Source organism: Brassica napus, chromosome C7 (genome assembly GCF_020379485.1).
Source record: "Brassica napus cultivar Da-Ae chromosome C7, Da-Ae, whole genome shotgun sequence".
NCBI classification, from domain to species: Eukaryota; Viridiplantae; Streptophyta; class Magnoliopsida; order Brassicales; family Brassicaceae; genus Brassica; species Brassica napus.
In genome coordinates, this window is record NC_063450.1 from 20,654,835 (window position 1) to 20,671,879 (window position 17,045).

Consider the following 17,045-nt stretch of genomic DNA (forward strand, 5'->3'; position numbering starts at 1 on the left):
TTTTGAAGTATAATGGTTTAGGCATTTAGTGAAACTATTTTACTTTACTGTTGAGTACAAAAGACTATAAAGCCAATATTTATATTAATCATATTGAACACTACCTTAAGCATAACCAGGTCATAGCTTCAAGGGTGACTGCGATAGAGTTTAGGTATAGATTCTCTCACAAGTTCTCACCAAACTCAATCTCAAACACCAATCTATTCAATAAAAGAAGAAACGCACTACACTTTGAATCCAAACGGTTGAGATGCGACGGCTTAACCCGATCGCAATCTCCTCAAGAAAACTGGCCTAACCCAGCTACTCTCCTCAAGTCTCGCGACTCAATTCCAATTCAAAACTGAAGCTTGTAAACATCTGAAGCTCTTCTATTTATTCTCTCACTCTTCAACGGCAAAACGTTCTGCCTCAACTCAAGGCTCTACTTCATTTGATAACTCATCTTCCACGTCATCAAGCTTATCAGACTTCTCACTGAAATGTCTCAAGCACATTAAGTTAATATTCTCAGCGTTTCACTTGATCCGAGTCCTTCTCTTGCAGTCAATACTTGGGTCATTGCTCTTATTTTCTTTGAATCTATCCACCAAAAATAGATGTTTCAAACCCAGTTAAGGCACTACCAAGACTACTTTCTTACAGTAGTATTTCATGTTCTTGTAACTCAATATCTGACGTTGAAGTTTGAGTCTGTGGGGACATAGCCCCTTAAGATCATACTGCATCAGATCAATCTCTTTACACTTCGGTGTTTATATCATTTCTTGTCATTAATAATCGGATAGTCCAAAACTTTTTTTTTTTCTTCCTTGGTTTATAATAATATACACTTTCCACTCACATTTTATAATTGTAGAAACGCTGAAAAAGGAAGAGTCCTTTTTTCAACGCAAAGAAATACTAATAGGAAAAGAAAATCAACAAAAAGAAAGAAATCATCCAAAAACAAAACTGAAATCAGAACATGCAAATAAAAGCCAGATGTGCATCAAATCAGTCTGTTGGATAGAAGTCCTGATGCTGCATCCCTTAAATCTTCGTACTGATAACAACCATCAAAAAACTCTGCAAGCTTCATCAGTTCTTGATCTTCCATGTCATCCACGAAAGGCTTAATGTGAACTCCATTATCCGGCTGCAACGAGTAAGAGAAAGGGTTATCATCAACTAGCAAAACACTCCCGAAGTCTGTCCTCGCCACCAGAGATAAATCTTTAGCATATCTCCCGTTCATTTCTGTGCATGAGTCTCGATATAACCTCTGTGAGATCACGCGGTTCTTGTCAAGTTTATCCAAAACCTGTGAAGCATATTCCGGCACCCCAGCTGTGAAAACCGCCACTCGGTAGTTCTTACCGATCCTTTCAAGAAACTCGGTAACTCCTGGTCGTTTCACCACAAACATCGGTATAACCGTTCCTTGCATCTTTATCCTCACCATGAAATCGACGTTAACTCGGGCTGGTGGTTCCATCGATGAGTGCACCAATGTTTCATCAAGATCAAGAACGATGGTTCTTTTCATGTCGTTACGTTTTCTCTGATGATGCTCGTGTTTCTCGAGCTTTTTGTAGCCTTGTTTCTTGGTGACTAGACGGCAAGGAGTTGCGGTAGCTGTGGTGGAAGGACGAAAAAACCTGGAAATGCAACGCAGGAGGCGGTTGTGGAATGTGAAGATAGACGTGTTGAGGGATGTGAATATTGAGCCAGCTGCAGCCAAACATCTGGTCCTTCCATGTGATCTCGGGGTCGGTGTCGCAAGAAATCCATGGCACGCCATTACCTAGAAACCAGAGTTTAAAACAAGTGAGAAGGATTCAGGGTTTGTTTTTCTTCAAGCAGCTCGCTCAGATGGAAACTTGGAGATATGGTTGATTTGTATATAAAGCTTGAAAGATTCTAACTTCCATGCCTTTGGCCTTGGAACTGACAGGCACTTGATTTGGTATAGTTTAGTTTATTCAGGTTGTGATTAGAGGCGCTCTTACCGTTATTTTTAGCAAAATAACAGTTTTGTTTCCTTATGTGTTCTCTTAATGGACAGCAATATGTAAACGAGAAAGAAAAATTATAGTACCTGTAGATTCACCAACCAATAGTATTTGAGTATTTGATATCTTTTAAAAAAGGAAACATAAGATTATATTTTTAAAATAAAACAATAAAAATACATAAAAATAGTTACAAAAATAAATAAATAAATATTATTAAACCGTTAGCAAAATACTAAATCCTATACCCTAAATTCTAAACTCCAAACCCTAAATTATAAACCTTAAATCTTGGATAAACCGTAAACTATTGGAAAATTTTAAACTCTAAATCATACATTAAAAACTAAATCTTAATAACACTAACCCCTAAACCCTAATCACTAAACCCTAAACCCTTGGATAAACCCTAAACCCTAAATAAAAAATAATTAAAATTAAACCCTAGAGTTTATGATTTATCCAAGGGTTCAGAGTTTACCCAAGGGTTTAGGATTTAGTGCTTAGGATTTAGGGTTTAGTGTTATTAAAATTTAGTTTTTAATGTATGATTTAGGGTTTAAGATTTTCCAACGGTTTAGAGTCTATCCAAAGTTTAAGTTTTAACGTTTAGGGTTTAGGGTTTAGGATTTAGGGTATAGGGTTTAGTATTTTGCTGAAGACTTAACAATATTAATTAATTTATTTTTTGTAACTATTTTTATGTATTTTTATTATTTTATTTTAAAAATATAATCTAATTTGGATATTTAATTTTATTTCCTTTTTTAAAAGATATCAGATATCAAATACTCAAACACTATTGAAATAATGTTAAGGAAAAAGTGTATTTATTAATGAACAAAACTTAGGTTCACCCCACCCTTTATGACCAATCAAAATAACACATAGATTATGAATTTAAAAACATTAAATTAAATAAAAAATAGCTACAAAAAATAAAAACGCTAATTTTAATGAAGGGAAACCCTAAACCCTAATCCTAGACCATAAACCCAAATTATATACCTTAAACCCAAAAATAGACTATAAACCTAAACCATATACCCTAAACCCAAGTCTTAGACCCTAAATCCAAACCGTAAACCTTAACCCAAACCCTATAGCATCTAAGTTTGGGGTTTGGGTTTAGGGTTTACCGTTTGGGTTTTAGGTCTAGGTTTTGGGTTTAGGGTATAGGTTTTGGGTTTAGGATTTACGGTTTGGGTTTAAGATTTACTGTTTGGACTTATGGTTAAGATTTTGGGTTTAGGGTATATTTAATTTGATTTAATGTTTTTTAATTAATAATCTATGTGTCACTTTGATTGGTTTTAAAAGGTGGGATGAATTTAAAGGTTCATCCTAAGAGGTGAACCAAAGTTCTGTCTTTTATTAATATAGAGGTTCAGAGCTTTACATGGGATTACGAAAGAAGTAAAATGACTCCTGCTTTGGAGGGCAAATTAACTTCTTTGGTAATATGAAATTAGGCCCTATAGTAACATTTTTATTAGTGTAACTTAAATTTCTTTGCAAAATGAAATGAACATTTGTTCTCTCCTCTGAATATTCTATAAAAGTAATATTATATTTTGTCAAAGTAAAATATATTTAATTAATAAAAAAATATTTGTTATATATTTTTTATAAACATATTTTATATATTATTTAATTTAAGTATCTTATTGTTTTAAAATATAAAAGCTAATTGTAAAATATTTTGTATTTTGTTTGACAGTTATAGTAAAATTAGTTAAACATGTTTTATTTCAATTTTAATAAAACAAATTAATTTTATAAAGTATATAATATTGAGATTTTTTATTTCCAAATGGGTTGTAGCGAAAAGTTTATTTTTTTAAATAAGTTTAAAAGTTACAATAGTGTAAGAAGTATTACACAACTCTACATCAGTTGTAATGCTTATAAACTTTTGACGTACGAAGTTATCTGCCATTTTCATACGATATTTCTAAAGAAAGGAAGATCTGATTCAAACGACATTGATGCGCGTCGTACAGCCCTGCTGGAACATCTACATCTGCCCCTTGTTGAAACTCCGCTAGTTGTTCTATCATTATCTTTAAGCAAGCAGTGGGGATGTTCTTTTCTTTAAAGCCTTTTATTTCATGCATATCTTGTCACAAACGGAACCACTTTGAAAAATGTCTGAACAAGACGGAAAGGCTCGCTTCGGACTCTTAACATGCACAAACGGAACCAGATCATCCACTACAAAAAAACAGCGGCATACTGAGAGAAAAAATCGTCGGTATGTCGTCGGAATAACGCTATTCCGACGACATATCGACGAAAAAAGTCCTCGGAAATAACTCCTCGGAAATTCATCTTTCCTCGGAAATCCCTCGGAAATTTCCGACGGAATTCCGAGGAAACCCTATTTCCTCGGAATTTTCGAGGACCATAAGTTCGTCGGAAATTCCTCGGAATATTCCGAGAAAGATGTCGTCGGAATATTCCGAGAAAGATGTCGTCGGAATATTCCGAGGGATAAACTTCATCGGAATATTTCCGAAATTAAAAAAAAAAATTATAAATTTATTTTTGTAAATTGAAATTCGAAAATATAAAATTAAAATTGAAATAGAAAACATATTTAAAATACAAAAAATAATAAAATAGTTTTTATAAATAAAAAAAATGTTTTATAAATACAAAATTAGTTTTAATAAATATGAAATCATCTTTTTATAAATACAAAATAGTTTTTATAAATACAAAAAATAATAAAATAGTGTTTATAAATAAAAAATGTTTTATAAATACAAAATTAGATTTATAAATATGAATATTTTTATAGATATGAAATCATCTTTTTATAAATAAAAAATAGTTTTTATAAATACAAAAAATAATAAAATAGTGTTTATAAAAAAAAAAAAAATTTATAAATACAAAATTAATTTTAAAATATGAAATCATCTTTTATAAATCCAAAAATCGAATTTATATACAAAGAACGGTTTGTATATTTAAAAATAGTTTTTATAAATACAAAAATAAAAAATAGTGTTTATAAATCAAAAAAAATGTTTTATAAATACAAAATTAGTTTTAATAAATATAAATATTTTTATAAATATGAAATCATCTTTTATAAATACAAAAATCAAATTTATATACAAAAAACGTTTTGTAAAATCGAATTTATATAGAAAAAACGTTTTGTAAATACAAAAATAATGAACAATTTATAAAAAAAGTTCTAAATCAATTCAACACAACCAAATCACAATTCTAAACCTATTACACAATAAATCACAATCCTACCCAATCACCCTAACAAAAATCTATCAAAAACCTTCTAAAATCATCAAATCTACTTAAAAAACCTAACAAATAGGACCTAAGAGAGTGGGATAGGGTCCTTACATGATTTGTAAGGGAATGGAAAGGATTCGCCGGAGAGTTCGTCGCGAGAGAAGGTGGAGAACGCCAGAAGGAGAGAGAGATTGCCGGAGAGGAAGAAGAGAGAAATGGGGAAGAAGATGCGTTTGGAGTTTATAAAACCTTGGGTCCGACGGATATTTTCCGTCGGAATTCCCTCAGTATTTTCAATTTCAATTTTTCCGAAATATTTGGCGGCTTGTTTCCCCGGTTAAATGAAAATATTCCGAGGAAATTCCGATGGCCACTTAAATATCCGTCGGAATTTCCTCGGAATATTTTCATTAATTCGAGGAAAACGAATATCCTGTGCATGTATTTCTATTAATTTATATTGTTCCTCGGAATTTCCTCGGAATATTCCGAGGAAATACCGAGGAACTAGTGTTTGGGGTTTCAAAACATCAATTTTTTTTGCCGTATTTCATTTCTTATACAATTGTAATGCATACCATTGAGGATTCTTTGTATAGATGAGCATAAACCATGAAATAACAAATTTCAAAACGAATGGTAAGTATTCCCTTTACCGTTCATTAAAGTGTATAAGTGTTTCTCTTATGTTGTGGGGATTTCGTTCATACAATCGGAAAAATGTTTATTATAGGGTAAGGAACAAATTTTTGACTTCATAATGAACGTAAGACACTTAATAAGGGTTATATATGTGTTATTCAAACCGCAAAAACGTTGTTTTCGGTTTAAAAACCCTATTTCCTCGGAATTTCCTCGGAATATTCCGAGGGAATTCCGAGGAAACCCTTTTCTTCCTCGGAATTTCCTCGGAATATTCCGAGGAACTAGTGTTTGGGGTTTCAAAATCTCGAATGTTTTTTTATAAACGGATTGATCGATGGATTTATGTCCAAAAACGCATCGATCGATCACTAAGATGGACCAAAGCGTAACAATGTGATCGATCAATGGGTATATGTCCAAAAACGCATCGATCGATCACTAGTTCGTCGGAATTTCCTCGGAATATTCCGACGGATTGATGTTTCCTCGGAATTCCGTCGGTATATTCCGAGAAAATTCCGAAGAAACCCAAATTTTGGGTTTCCTCAGAATTTCCTCAGAAATTCCTCGGGAAATTCCAAGGATTTCATTTTCCGTCGAAATGTCCGTCAGAATACTGTTGTTTTCTTGTAGTGTTCCTTTCTTTAGAGAAAAAAAAACATGCACAAACGGAACCAGTTTTCCCAGTTATACACTTGAAGCCATTAAATACAAGAATTTAAAAAAATTACTAAATAAAAGATAGGCTGTTAGATCTTTAATCTAAGAGCATTCAGTTTACTATTATTAAAACTAAAAAAAAATCACTTGATAGGCTGGATTTCTGAAATGATCTGCCACAAATAATGATTCTTAATTCATTTTCTTAAAATGTAATCTTTAAGCATGCACTTTATCTATTGTACTATTGTATGAAATACTCTGCTTAAAAGGATGATTTGACTTACCTAGAAAAGGACCAAATTGATCAAGTTAGTATAGTACTTTAGTACCCTATTGCATAAAATTATAAAAATACTGACAGAGAACCGATGAAATTAAAGTGGAGTAAACTCATTTTTTATTCCAACTAGTTCTTGGATCGAAAGGAAAATACAAGTCAACTATCAAGAAGGATGATTAACAATTGAACAAAATAATCAACTAGTTCAAGTGTTAAACATATGAAATTTCATGTTGAATTCAATCAGTCTTATTGATGCACAACTGATCAACCCCTCCAGTTTTCATTGGTTAACAAAACAAGCCACAACCTACAAAATGGGGCTCATCGTTTATGTAAGGTGCTGTTGAGGGTGGTGATATTAATAATGCTTTGAGGATCATGAAATCTCAGTAGTACTTTTGTTCTAGTAGTTATAAAAGTAGAATACTATAAAATGCAACAGAATGGGTGAATAATCTTCTTTGTAAAGTTTTTCCTTCATATTGTGTATAAATAAATTCAGAGAGGCTGGATTGTAATTAAGAAACACATCTCTCTCGCTTTAAAAAGCAATCAGATCCCATGTGTAGACTCTTCATCTCAGCTTAGTCAAATTACATTCTCAAGACACTTCACATCTTTCACAATTTTTAATATAGACATATATATCTAACATTTTTATATAAATATTGGTATTTAAGAAGGGTTTCTGATTAGTAGCTATATATATGTAGTGTTTTGAAGTCATATGTAGATCACTTGAACATAAATCTTCCATGTCTTCAGCTTACAAGCTCATGATCATGTCGCAAAGCCGCTATTTTAGCTCTCTTTTCACTGTTCTTCTTTTTATTTGCTTGGTCTGTACAGTCTCTGCTTCTCCTTCTCTGCACCCAGATGAAGGTTTATTATGGTTTTAACTTTTAATGCATATATATATGTCGCCGGACAAACATGGCTTATCTTTGTGAATTTGAGCTAAAGCATGATTTTTTCTCTAATTTGTTTGTCTTTTCTAGTAAAAGCCCTTAAGGATATTGCATCCACACTCGGTGTCCAGCACCTGAACCTAAGTGAAGATCCATGTCTCACAAAGACTCTGGTGATAACTCAAGATGTCCTCAAGAAAGGACATAACAGCACAATCAGATGTGACTGTCATTTCAACAACAACAAAACTTGTCATATCACACACTTGTAAGAAACTAGACGTTTCTTTCCTGTTAGTTTCTCCGGTTTTGGGCTCCATCTAACTAATGTTACTTCATGTGCAGTATCCTTAAGACATTCAGTCTTCCGGGTCGACTTCCACCAGAACTCTCAAAGCTTCAGTATCTTGAATCGATGTGAGGAGGGATCTTTGTGTTCAGTTTCCTCTGTTTTCAATGTTTTAGTTGACAAAACATTATAGAAAATGGAACTTATTTTTCTTGTTTGTGCAGTGACTTATGCCTTAATTATCTTTATGGCTCAATACCTATGGAATGGGCCTCACTGCCTTACCTCACATCTATGTAAGTTTTTTATCTCGAATTTCTTGTGAAGGAAGTGAGAAATGCTTCTAAATTTACCTTAATTTATCTTTGTAGCTCTGTTTGTGCGAATCGATTATCAGGAGACATTCCCAAAGGACTGGGGAAGTTTATTAACCTAACCCAACTGTATGTTTTACGGTTTTTTTTTTTTGGTCATCTCATGTGATTACATATATTATTTCATCCTTACGGAAAATTCAAAATAAAGCTTTTTTGTTTGTTTGTTTCAATGACTTCAGAATTCTGGAAGCCAACCAATTCTCTGGAGTTATCCCTCAGGAACTTGGGAACCTGGTTAACCTAGAAGGATTGTAAGCAAGAATATGTTAATCACACTTTAAAATCACCTTTTCATGATTAGTGATCAGTGGCGGAGGCAGCAGACTGTTTTACAGAGGTCTGTTAAAGGGGTCAATTTGTTAAATTTTCAGCATTTCATCAGATTTTCAAAGGAAAATGCAAGTAATTTTTATTTTTTTTGAAAAATCCATAGGGGTCAGTCATGTGACCCCCCCTGTTTGTTTTTGAAAAATCCATTCTCATGTGACCCCCCTGGTTACAACCTACCTCCGCCACTGTTAGTGATTAGGGTGTTTCTTTAAAACATGAACAACTAATCTTGTTTTTGATTTGCTGATTCTTCCAGAGTACTCTCTTCTAACCAATTAGTTGGGAGCGTACCCGAGACATTAGGAAGACTAAAAAATCTGACAAATCTGTAATATCAGCTTTCTTTTCCATTATAAGATACCTGTTTTTAATCTGTTCAATTGTATAACCATTACGTATTACATTTTTTCATTGGTATATCTGCAGCCGTTTTAGCGATAATCACCTTAACGGATCCATCCCAGAGTTTATAGGCAACTTATCTAAACTTAAAAGATTGTAAGCCAAGAAATCATGCAGTAGAGTTTTTCACAGCTTGAAGCTTTACAATCAGCTTCATTTTTCTTACTTGTGACTATCTTTAATCAGAGAACTCTACGCAAGTGGCCTTAGAGAACCTATTCCAGACTCCATTTTTCGTCTAGAGAATTTGGTTGATCTGTAAGCAATATTCTTGCAATACATCCAAGAAGATTGCATACTATAGACACATGTATCCATTAATTTATTTCTATGCAGGAGGATCAGTGACACAACTGCTGGATTGCGACAATTTCCTCATATTGTTAGCAAGAACCTAAAATATTTGTATGCAGTATACCTCATATGTATTTATGTCTGTGGTAGAGACAAGATCCTGTTTATAATACATGTGTTAATGACTCATGATGGATTCTGTTAATTTTATCAGGGTTCTCAGAAACTTGAACTTAACAGGACCTATTCCAACAACTATATGGGGTCTTCCCAAACTCACGACTCTGTAAGTTTAATGTATATGTAATAAGATATCACTCTGCATTTTTTGAAATACGATCTAATTTTTTTGACTATGATACTTTTTGTTTTTCCTTTCCTGTGCAGCGATCTTTCCTTTAATAGACTGACAGGAGAAATACTAGCAGATGCAGCCGCGCCAAAATTTACGTATGTCACATAGTGTTGAATCATTAGAACCTTTTAGAGTATGAAGTAAAGTTCTATGAACTCTATTTTTTGTTTTCAGATATTTGGCTGGAAATAAGTTGTCAGGAAAAATTGAATCAGGACCTTTCCTTACTGCAAGCACCAATATGTATGCCCAGTGTCACTTTCATGTGAAAAAAATATCTCAACCTTATTAGGCTAATCTCTTACTTTTTTGGCGTTTGCAATGAACAGTGATCTTTCTTATAATAACTTCACTTGGTCTCCAAGCTGCAGAGAGAGGGAGTATGTTCTGCTATTGTTATCATACGTACTGTTTTTTTTCTTTACAACTTTCTGAAAGCTTGAAGAAAATAATGTTTTGATGCAGCAATGTAAACACATATGAGAGCTCGTGGTCAAAAAACCGCCTGTAAGAACATTTTTGAGCACTCTTATCAATCAAAGGTCACTGTGCACATTCTTATTAACTCAACTTTCTTGATACAGAACCAGCCTTCTTCCATGTTCCGCCATAAGCCAGTGTCTAAGTTGTAAGTGTTGTTTCTGGTTGTCTATTGTTTTGTTTCCATTGTTTTTTTTTTTTTGAGTTTGAGTATGGTTTTGAAAGAAATTCACTATGTGCAGATATTAAATCGCTTCATATAAACTGTGGAGGACCTGATGTAACTATCGAAAACTCTCGTGGAAGGATTTTATATGAGGGTAACTATGGACTAACCGGTTCAGCTACAAACTATCATGGGAAAAACTGGGGATTCAGCAATACTGGTGACTTTATGGATGATGGACAACCAGAAGATGCATACTCAATTTCATCAGAATCTACTGTGTCAGCAAAATATCCTGAACTTTATCAGACAGCTCGACGTTCTCCCCTGAGTCTGGCTTACTTTGCTTTTTGTTTTGAAAATGGAAGCTACAATGTAAAACTCCATTTTGCGGAGATTCAATTCTCTGATGAGGAACCATATGCTAGGCTAGCCAAACGCTTCTTTAACATTTACGTTCAGGTACATTTACATCTTTTAGCTGCGGATTCCTCAAGAAGGTTTTTTTCAGCATCTTTGGCTAATTCTTTGTTATCTGTTTAGGGGAAGTTGATTTGGGAGGATTTCAACATAAGAGAAGAGGCTAATGGAACTCACAAGGAAGTTATAAAAGAAATGAACACGACCGTGACTGATAACACTTTAGAGATACGGCTTTACTGGGCAGGGAAAGGCACAACGATCATTCCAAAAAGAGGGAACTATGGCTCTCTCATATCTGCAATCTCTGTCTGTCCCAGTAAGTAGAAGTTTTTTGGTATAAAGTAGCATCATGAGCTTGCATCTTGATTCATTTCTTGTTCTTGTTTTCCCAGGTTCTGAATCTGAATGTGGCGGTAAGAAAAAGAAACGCCAAGTCTTATTAATCCAATTTTCAGCTATATTTAGGAAAGAATATGGATCAATATTTCTCTCATTATTTTCTTCTCTCCATCTTCAGTTGAAGTGAAGACTCCTCCAGTCACAAAAGAACACAAATCAAGAATATATCCTCTCATTCTCGTCATAACAGCCTTGATACTCTCTCTTGCTTTCTTGATTTTCGGCGCATTCTACTGGAAGAAATGTGTTAGAAATGCAGATTCAGGAAAGAGAGGTAATATCAGTTAAAGTTCTGTTGTTGGTGTATTTCTAAAAGAAAGAGCTAAAAGATCTAAATGATAACAGGTTCCTTCAGTTTGAAGCAACTAAAAGTTGCAACTGAAAATTTTGATCCATTAAACAAGATTGGAGAAGGCGGCTTCGGATCTGTTTATAAGGTACAAAGTGTTTTTAAGTTCAAGAAGTATCAAATTTCACCAAGGTGTTGGTGGCCTAGTGGTAGCACAAATCACCCTTGGTACACGGAGATTTATTCTTTAAATCGGAATATCTAAAGGCTGACACGTGCGAGTAATTTGGCAATACAGGGAAGGTTACCAGATGGAACACTGATCGCGGTAAAGAAGCTATCGTCAAAATCATGTCAAGGTAACAAAGAGTTTGTAAATGAGATCGGTATGATCGCTTGCCTGCAGCATCCAAATCTTGTGAAGCTTTATGGATGCTGTTGTGAGAATAATCAGCTTCTTCTTGTCTATGAGTACTTGGAGAACAACTGTCTTGCTGATGCATTATTTGGTAATAAATCTATTAGAGACCAATGATTTTTATTTTTTTGCATTCTTCGCCGGTCTTGAAGTTGATTGTTTTCTTGTAACTGGTGCATCCAGGAAGAAGCGGTTTGAAACTAGAATGGGGAACAAGACACAAAATATGCTTAGGAATCGCGAGAGGGCTTGCTTTTCTTCATGAAGATTCAGCTGTTAAGATCATTCACAGAGACATCAAAGGGACAAATGTACTGCTAGACAAGGATCTGAACTCAAAGATTTCGGATTTTGGGTTGGCTAGGCTTCATGAAGACGAGAAGAGCCACATTACCACCAGAGTTGCAGGAACAATGTCGGTCTTATACAAATGAATCCAACATTTGATAATGTCTTTGAATGTCATGTTAAAATGTTGTTTTGGTTACAGAGGCTACATGGCTCCTGAATATGCAATGAGGGGTCACCTAACAGAAAAGGCAGATGTTTACAGCTTCGGTGTCGTGGCAATGGAGATCGTTAGCGGAAAGAGCAATGCTAATTACACACCAGATAACGAATGTTGCGTTGGTCTTCTCGATTGGGTACTGAACCAATACTTCCCTCACAAGAACTTGGCTTTCTCTGTGTTGCGTACTTCACAAGGTTCTTGATTCAGCCTTCTCTGCATTGCGTGCTTAACAAGTTTCTTGATTTTTCAATTTCAGGCGTTTGTTTTACAGAAGAAAGGAGCTTTCTCAGAGATTCTGGATCCGAAGCTTGAAGGAGTATTCGATGTGATGGAGGCAGAGAGAATGATAAAGATATCGCTTCTATGTTCCAACAAGTCTCCGACCTTAAGACCAACCATGTCGGAAGTTGTGAAGATGCTTGAAGGTGAGACAGAGATAGAACAGATCATCGCAGATCCTGGAGTGTACGGAGATGAACTAAGATTTAAGAGATTTTCAGAGATTGGTACATCATCTTTACCTTCTGACTACCTCGTGTCAATTCCTTCGTCTTGTGAATCTGCTTACGACCTGTACCCTCTTAGTCCAGAGTCCACTGTTTTCTCTAGACCGTAGCTTCGAATCTATAATGAACCACTCGGAAACTCGATCATAGTTATAAAACATGTCTGACTCAATCACTAAATCACATGTCGTAAAATTGTGGATACTGAAGCTGGATTAATTGGGAATAAAGTGTTGTAGAAAAATCAAAACCCAAAAGTTAATAAAAGTTATAGTCATACTTTTGAAGCCTTTAAATTTTAAATCAAGATTTTTTTTTTCTATTTCTAGCAACTTATGAGGACCATATTCTCAAATTCTCTGAATGAAAAAAATATAATCTATCATTTCTCACTTAATTTTAAATAGTCTATATTCTTAGTGAATTATTAGATTTTCATTTTTATCCCTACATTTCTTCCTAAGTTAAACTTTTAAATTTTAAATCTTAATTGATGGAAGTACAACTTGGTATACCTAGAGTTATAATTATACTCTGTTATACAGTTATACCAAGATTACCTTGAGATAATTGTATTACTTGGTATAATTATAATCTAGTTACACTAAGTTGTACAATTGTCTGAATATAGCTTGGTATTTAACAATGGTACAACTTGGTATACCTAAATTATAGTTATAGCAAATTATACAATTAATTATACCAAGTTATAATTGAGTGATTGTATAACTTGGTAAAATAATTTTCTGGATTTGTAATTTTATTTCAACGATTTTCATTTTGAAATCGAATGGAAAGGAAGAGAAAACAAAGGAGACGAAATCGAAAAGAATAAAAAAAATTGAAATGCAAACGCGAAAAACTCCAATCCAAAATAATTAACATATAATAAATAATTTGGAGGGGGGGGGGGGGGAGAGAGAAAAGAAGAAGAAAAAGAAGAAGAACATATAATAAATTATTTGGAGGAGGGGGAGAGAAATGATTAAATTAGGTTCAACGGGATAGTATAGTTAGTAAATAGATAGATTCAATAAGGATTTATGGGTCTTCTCATAATTTTTTTGAGTAAACTTAATAATAAAATAAATTAGATATAAATGGAAGAGTATATACATTAAATTTTTTGAGATTAAGCATATATCATCATTTGATCCAACTTATCATATATTATTACAACTTGAGGGTTATCATGTGGATACACTCAAAAGATATGAAACGATGAGTGATATTTCTCATTTATGCTTTTGCAACCTCTACATTCACACAAAGAAAAAAGAATTTTACTTTCTTTCTCTCCAACATATTCTTTTTCCATTTCATATTATATGTACACAAATGTTAAAAATTCTACATTTTCCACAAATATCACTAAAATATAATTTAAAATTAATTTACTCTATAAATAAAATTAGTAAAAACACAATTGATTACACAGTTTTTGATAAAATAAATTTATATCGATATATATGAAAAGTTTAATTTGTAAAACCAATCAAACTTTCTTTAAACATCATACATATATATATATATATATATATAGAGAGAGAGAGAGAGAGAGATCTTTAATCTAAGAATATCCACTTTAGTATGATTGAGAACATTCTAGTACTGTTATTTGTTACAGATCATAGAAGATACGAAATCGAGTGTTTTTTGCTTGGAGTTCGGTAAGGACGTCTTTTTTAATTGTCGATAAGACATGCACCTTGCGCATGCTGAATTTATATGAAAATTATTTGATAAATATTGTATGGAAAAATAAAATTTATATTCTTGATCGAATTAATATTTTTGACCCTTAAACAATTTTTAAAAAACTTTTTTGTTAATTACATAATTTGTTTAGTGATGAGCTGATCCCATTTTTAAAAATATTTTAGGTAAAAAAAATCACTTATCACATAAGAAACTAACGTTTAGGCCCAAGAATCTCAGGCCTACTATTTGGTTACAATGAAACTATGTCAGCTCGATTTTATATCATGATATAACGATTTAAAAGTTAATTATGGTTATGAGAAGTTTACGTTTACGTGCCAATCCTATCTATCTTCAATATTTTTCTCATTTTTATATTTTGGTTATTGCTCGATATAAATATTGATTTTTGTGTTTTTTCTTATTTTATTTTTTTTTGGCCTGAGATCTAGAAAATGTTTAAGATCTGTGCCTTCTGCAGAATAAATATTTTATATTTATTACTTATTTTTGTTTTTCTGCATATTATGAAATAATAAAATAATAATTATATATTAAATAATTAAAAAATCAGTTACTATTATGTAATAAATTGGCGTGCTCATATAAATCAAATGACCGCTTTTGTATATTGATATCACTCAAATAAGAGGTTCAATTGTAGTACTTAGGGATCGAATCCACAGGGAGCTAGGACACACAGAAGATCTAAATAGTTATACGATTTAGCTAGGCTAATAAGTGTTACAGTAGTAAATATAATAAATTGCAAAGCGAACAAGGTAGTTGTTCTTATGGGAATGAGAGTTTGTTTGATGGAAGGATGGTTACTAGACTTAGGGTTTCATTCAGGTCATTAGAACTCTAATCTATAGATGCTAAAGATTGATTCTAGAACTCGATATCTAATGCAAAAGACAACCATCTCTCACTATGAGTATAATCTATTGACTAAGTTTAGTGTTTCAGCACTCGCATGTTAACACGGATCGAGCATCGATCGATGCTATGGTATGAGTGTCGATCGATGCTACGGTATGAGCGTTGATCGATGCTATGGTATGAGCGTCGATCGATGCTATGGTATGAGCGTCGATCGACGCTGCCTTAGGCAAGCGTTATCGATCTGATTGATTGTGTTCAACTAGATTCGTAGAACAACGTTAGTATTCGCCTAGGTATCTAATCTAGCAGGATTCGAGTTCCGTTAATTGATTACACTTTCGTGCCTCTCAATTGTCCTATGATTCTAGGCTCAAGCAATTAGTCACACTCTCGTGGTTTTCCAACTACTCTAGATTCTAGTATAACAAGCTATCCTGATGTAGAGATCTTAAGATATACTAACAATCATATAATTCAAAAGTTCATTCAAAACTCTAGAAATTCCTAAACCTACCAAGTGGATCTACTCATGCGTGATGTTTGTCACAAAAATCATAGATGAATAGATGAATAACATAAAATATAAATAAAACCAAAACCAATGGAGTTCCAAGAGGACTCTGAAGGAGTTCCTCCATTCTCTCCTAACCTAAAACTATAAATAAAAATAAAGTGTAGCCGTCAACAATGGTTTAGAAAACACATAAAAGGGTTTTACGTCGTCTAAAGATATTCTGGTAATTTGTGGTTGCTTCTGGGTTTTAGTCGGTCATAAAATATGCTCAGACCAAATTCTGGCATCACCGTCGACCGATGGCATGGGTGCACCGTCGATCGACAGTCTTTCATCTCCTTGACAGCTTCTTCTCACAAGGCAAACTGACCACTGTTCAGTAAAAATGGCATAACTTCTGCTATAGGATGCTGATTGACCTCAAACCGGTGGCATTTGAAAGCTAACTCAAAGCTCTATCTTTTGTCAAAAGATGGGCTCAATCTAACTGTAGAAAGATCTCCATCCACAGCTCAATATCGGACACGTACCTGTGCGAATATTGGTTATTACATTTTTACACAATGATATTTGTTGTTTATTATTAATATTATATATTTTAGATATGTCGTAATATAATTAATTGTATCCAAAAGACCTACATCAAATCGGGTATGGTTATTTTTGGTACAAATATCCGAACCCGTTTCAAATATATTTGTTATTTAGATATTCTTAGGTTCCTATACATCAGAATCGAACTCATCCAGACCGAGAAGGACCCAACTCAAAACCCACACATAAATTTATAATATTCAAGCAGAGCTTAATGTGAAAAAAATGATATCCGAAAAGAACACCCCGTACCTAAATGGGTAGCCGTGTTCATGTCTTACTGATTTTATAAACTAATAAAAATGACTTTTTCTATGTGTTTGACTAAATTAAGTGATATAGAAAAACAATT

The 17,045-nt window shown here is 33.4% G+C and overlaps 2 protein-coding genes across 2 annotated transcripts; one reads left to right on the forward strand and one right to left on the reverse strand.

The window, feature by feature from the left end:
• Positions 1–983: 983 nt before the first annotated feature.
• Positions 984–2,181, reverse strand: LOC106421803 (probable C-terminal domain small phosphatase). Its single transcript, XM_013862623.3, has one exon. The coding sequence runs from the start codon at positions 1,784–1,786 to the stop codon at positions 995–997; it is 792 nt and encodes a 263-aa protein (XP_013718077.1). The 5' UTR covers positions 1,787–2,181; the 3' UTR covers positions 984–994.
• A 5,324-nt stretch (positions 2,182–7,505) lies between these two features.
• LOC106421818 (probable LRR receptor-like serine/threonine-protein kinase At1g29720) lies at positions 7,506–13,179 on the forward strand. Its single transcript, XM_013862641.3, has 25 exons — positions 7,506–7,734; positions 7,851–8,028; positions 8,106–8,177; positions 8,274–8,345; positions 8,421–8,492; positions 8,606–8,677; positions 9,013–9,084; positions 9,183–9,254; positions 9,345–9,416; positions 9,495–9,563; positions 9,667–9,738; positions 9,840–9,902; positions 9,982–10,050; positions 10,137–10,187; positions 10,273–10,314; positions 10,392–10,435; positions 10,530–10,915; positions 10,997–11,192; positions 11,269–11,289; positions 11,394–11,549; positions 11,621–11,712; positions 11,863–12,073; positions 12,166–12,397; positions 12,473–12,626; positions 12,750–13,179. Exons 1-25 carry the CDS (start codon positions 7,608–7,610, stop codon positions 13,107–13,109), a joined length of 3,027 nt encoding a protein of 1,008 aa, XP_013718095.1. The 5' UTR covers positions 7,506–7,607; the 3' UTR covers positions 13,110–13,179.
• Positions 13,180–17,045: the final 3,866 nt, after the last annotated feature.

Excerpts from the sequence above, each read along its gene's own strand:
- LOC106421803 (XM_013862623.3), bottom strand. The coding sequence starts at position 1,786 with ATGGCGTGCCATGGATTTCTTGCGACACCGACCCCGAGATCACATGGA.
- LOC106421818 (XM_013862641.3), top strand. The coding sequence starts at position 7,608 with ATGTCTTCAGCTTACAAGCTCATGATCATGTCGCAAAGCCGCTATTTT. Across the intron at positions 9,564-9,666 it reads AGCAAGAACCTAAAATATTT|GGTTCTCAGAAACTTGAACT; the intron begins GTATGCAGTATA and ends TAATTTTATCAG. Across the intron at positions 10,188-10,272 it reads CCAAGCTGCAGAGAGAGGGA|CAATGTAAACACATATGAGA; the intron begins GTATGTTCTGCT and ends GTTTTGATGCAG.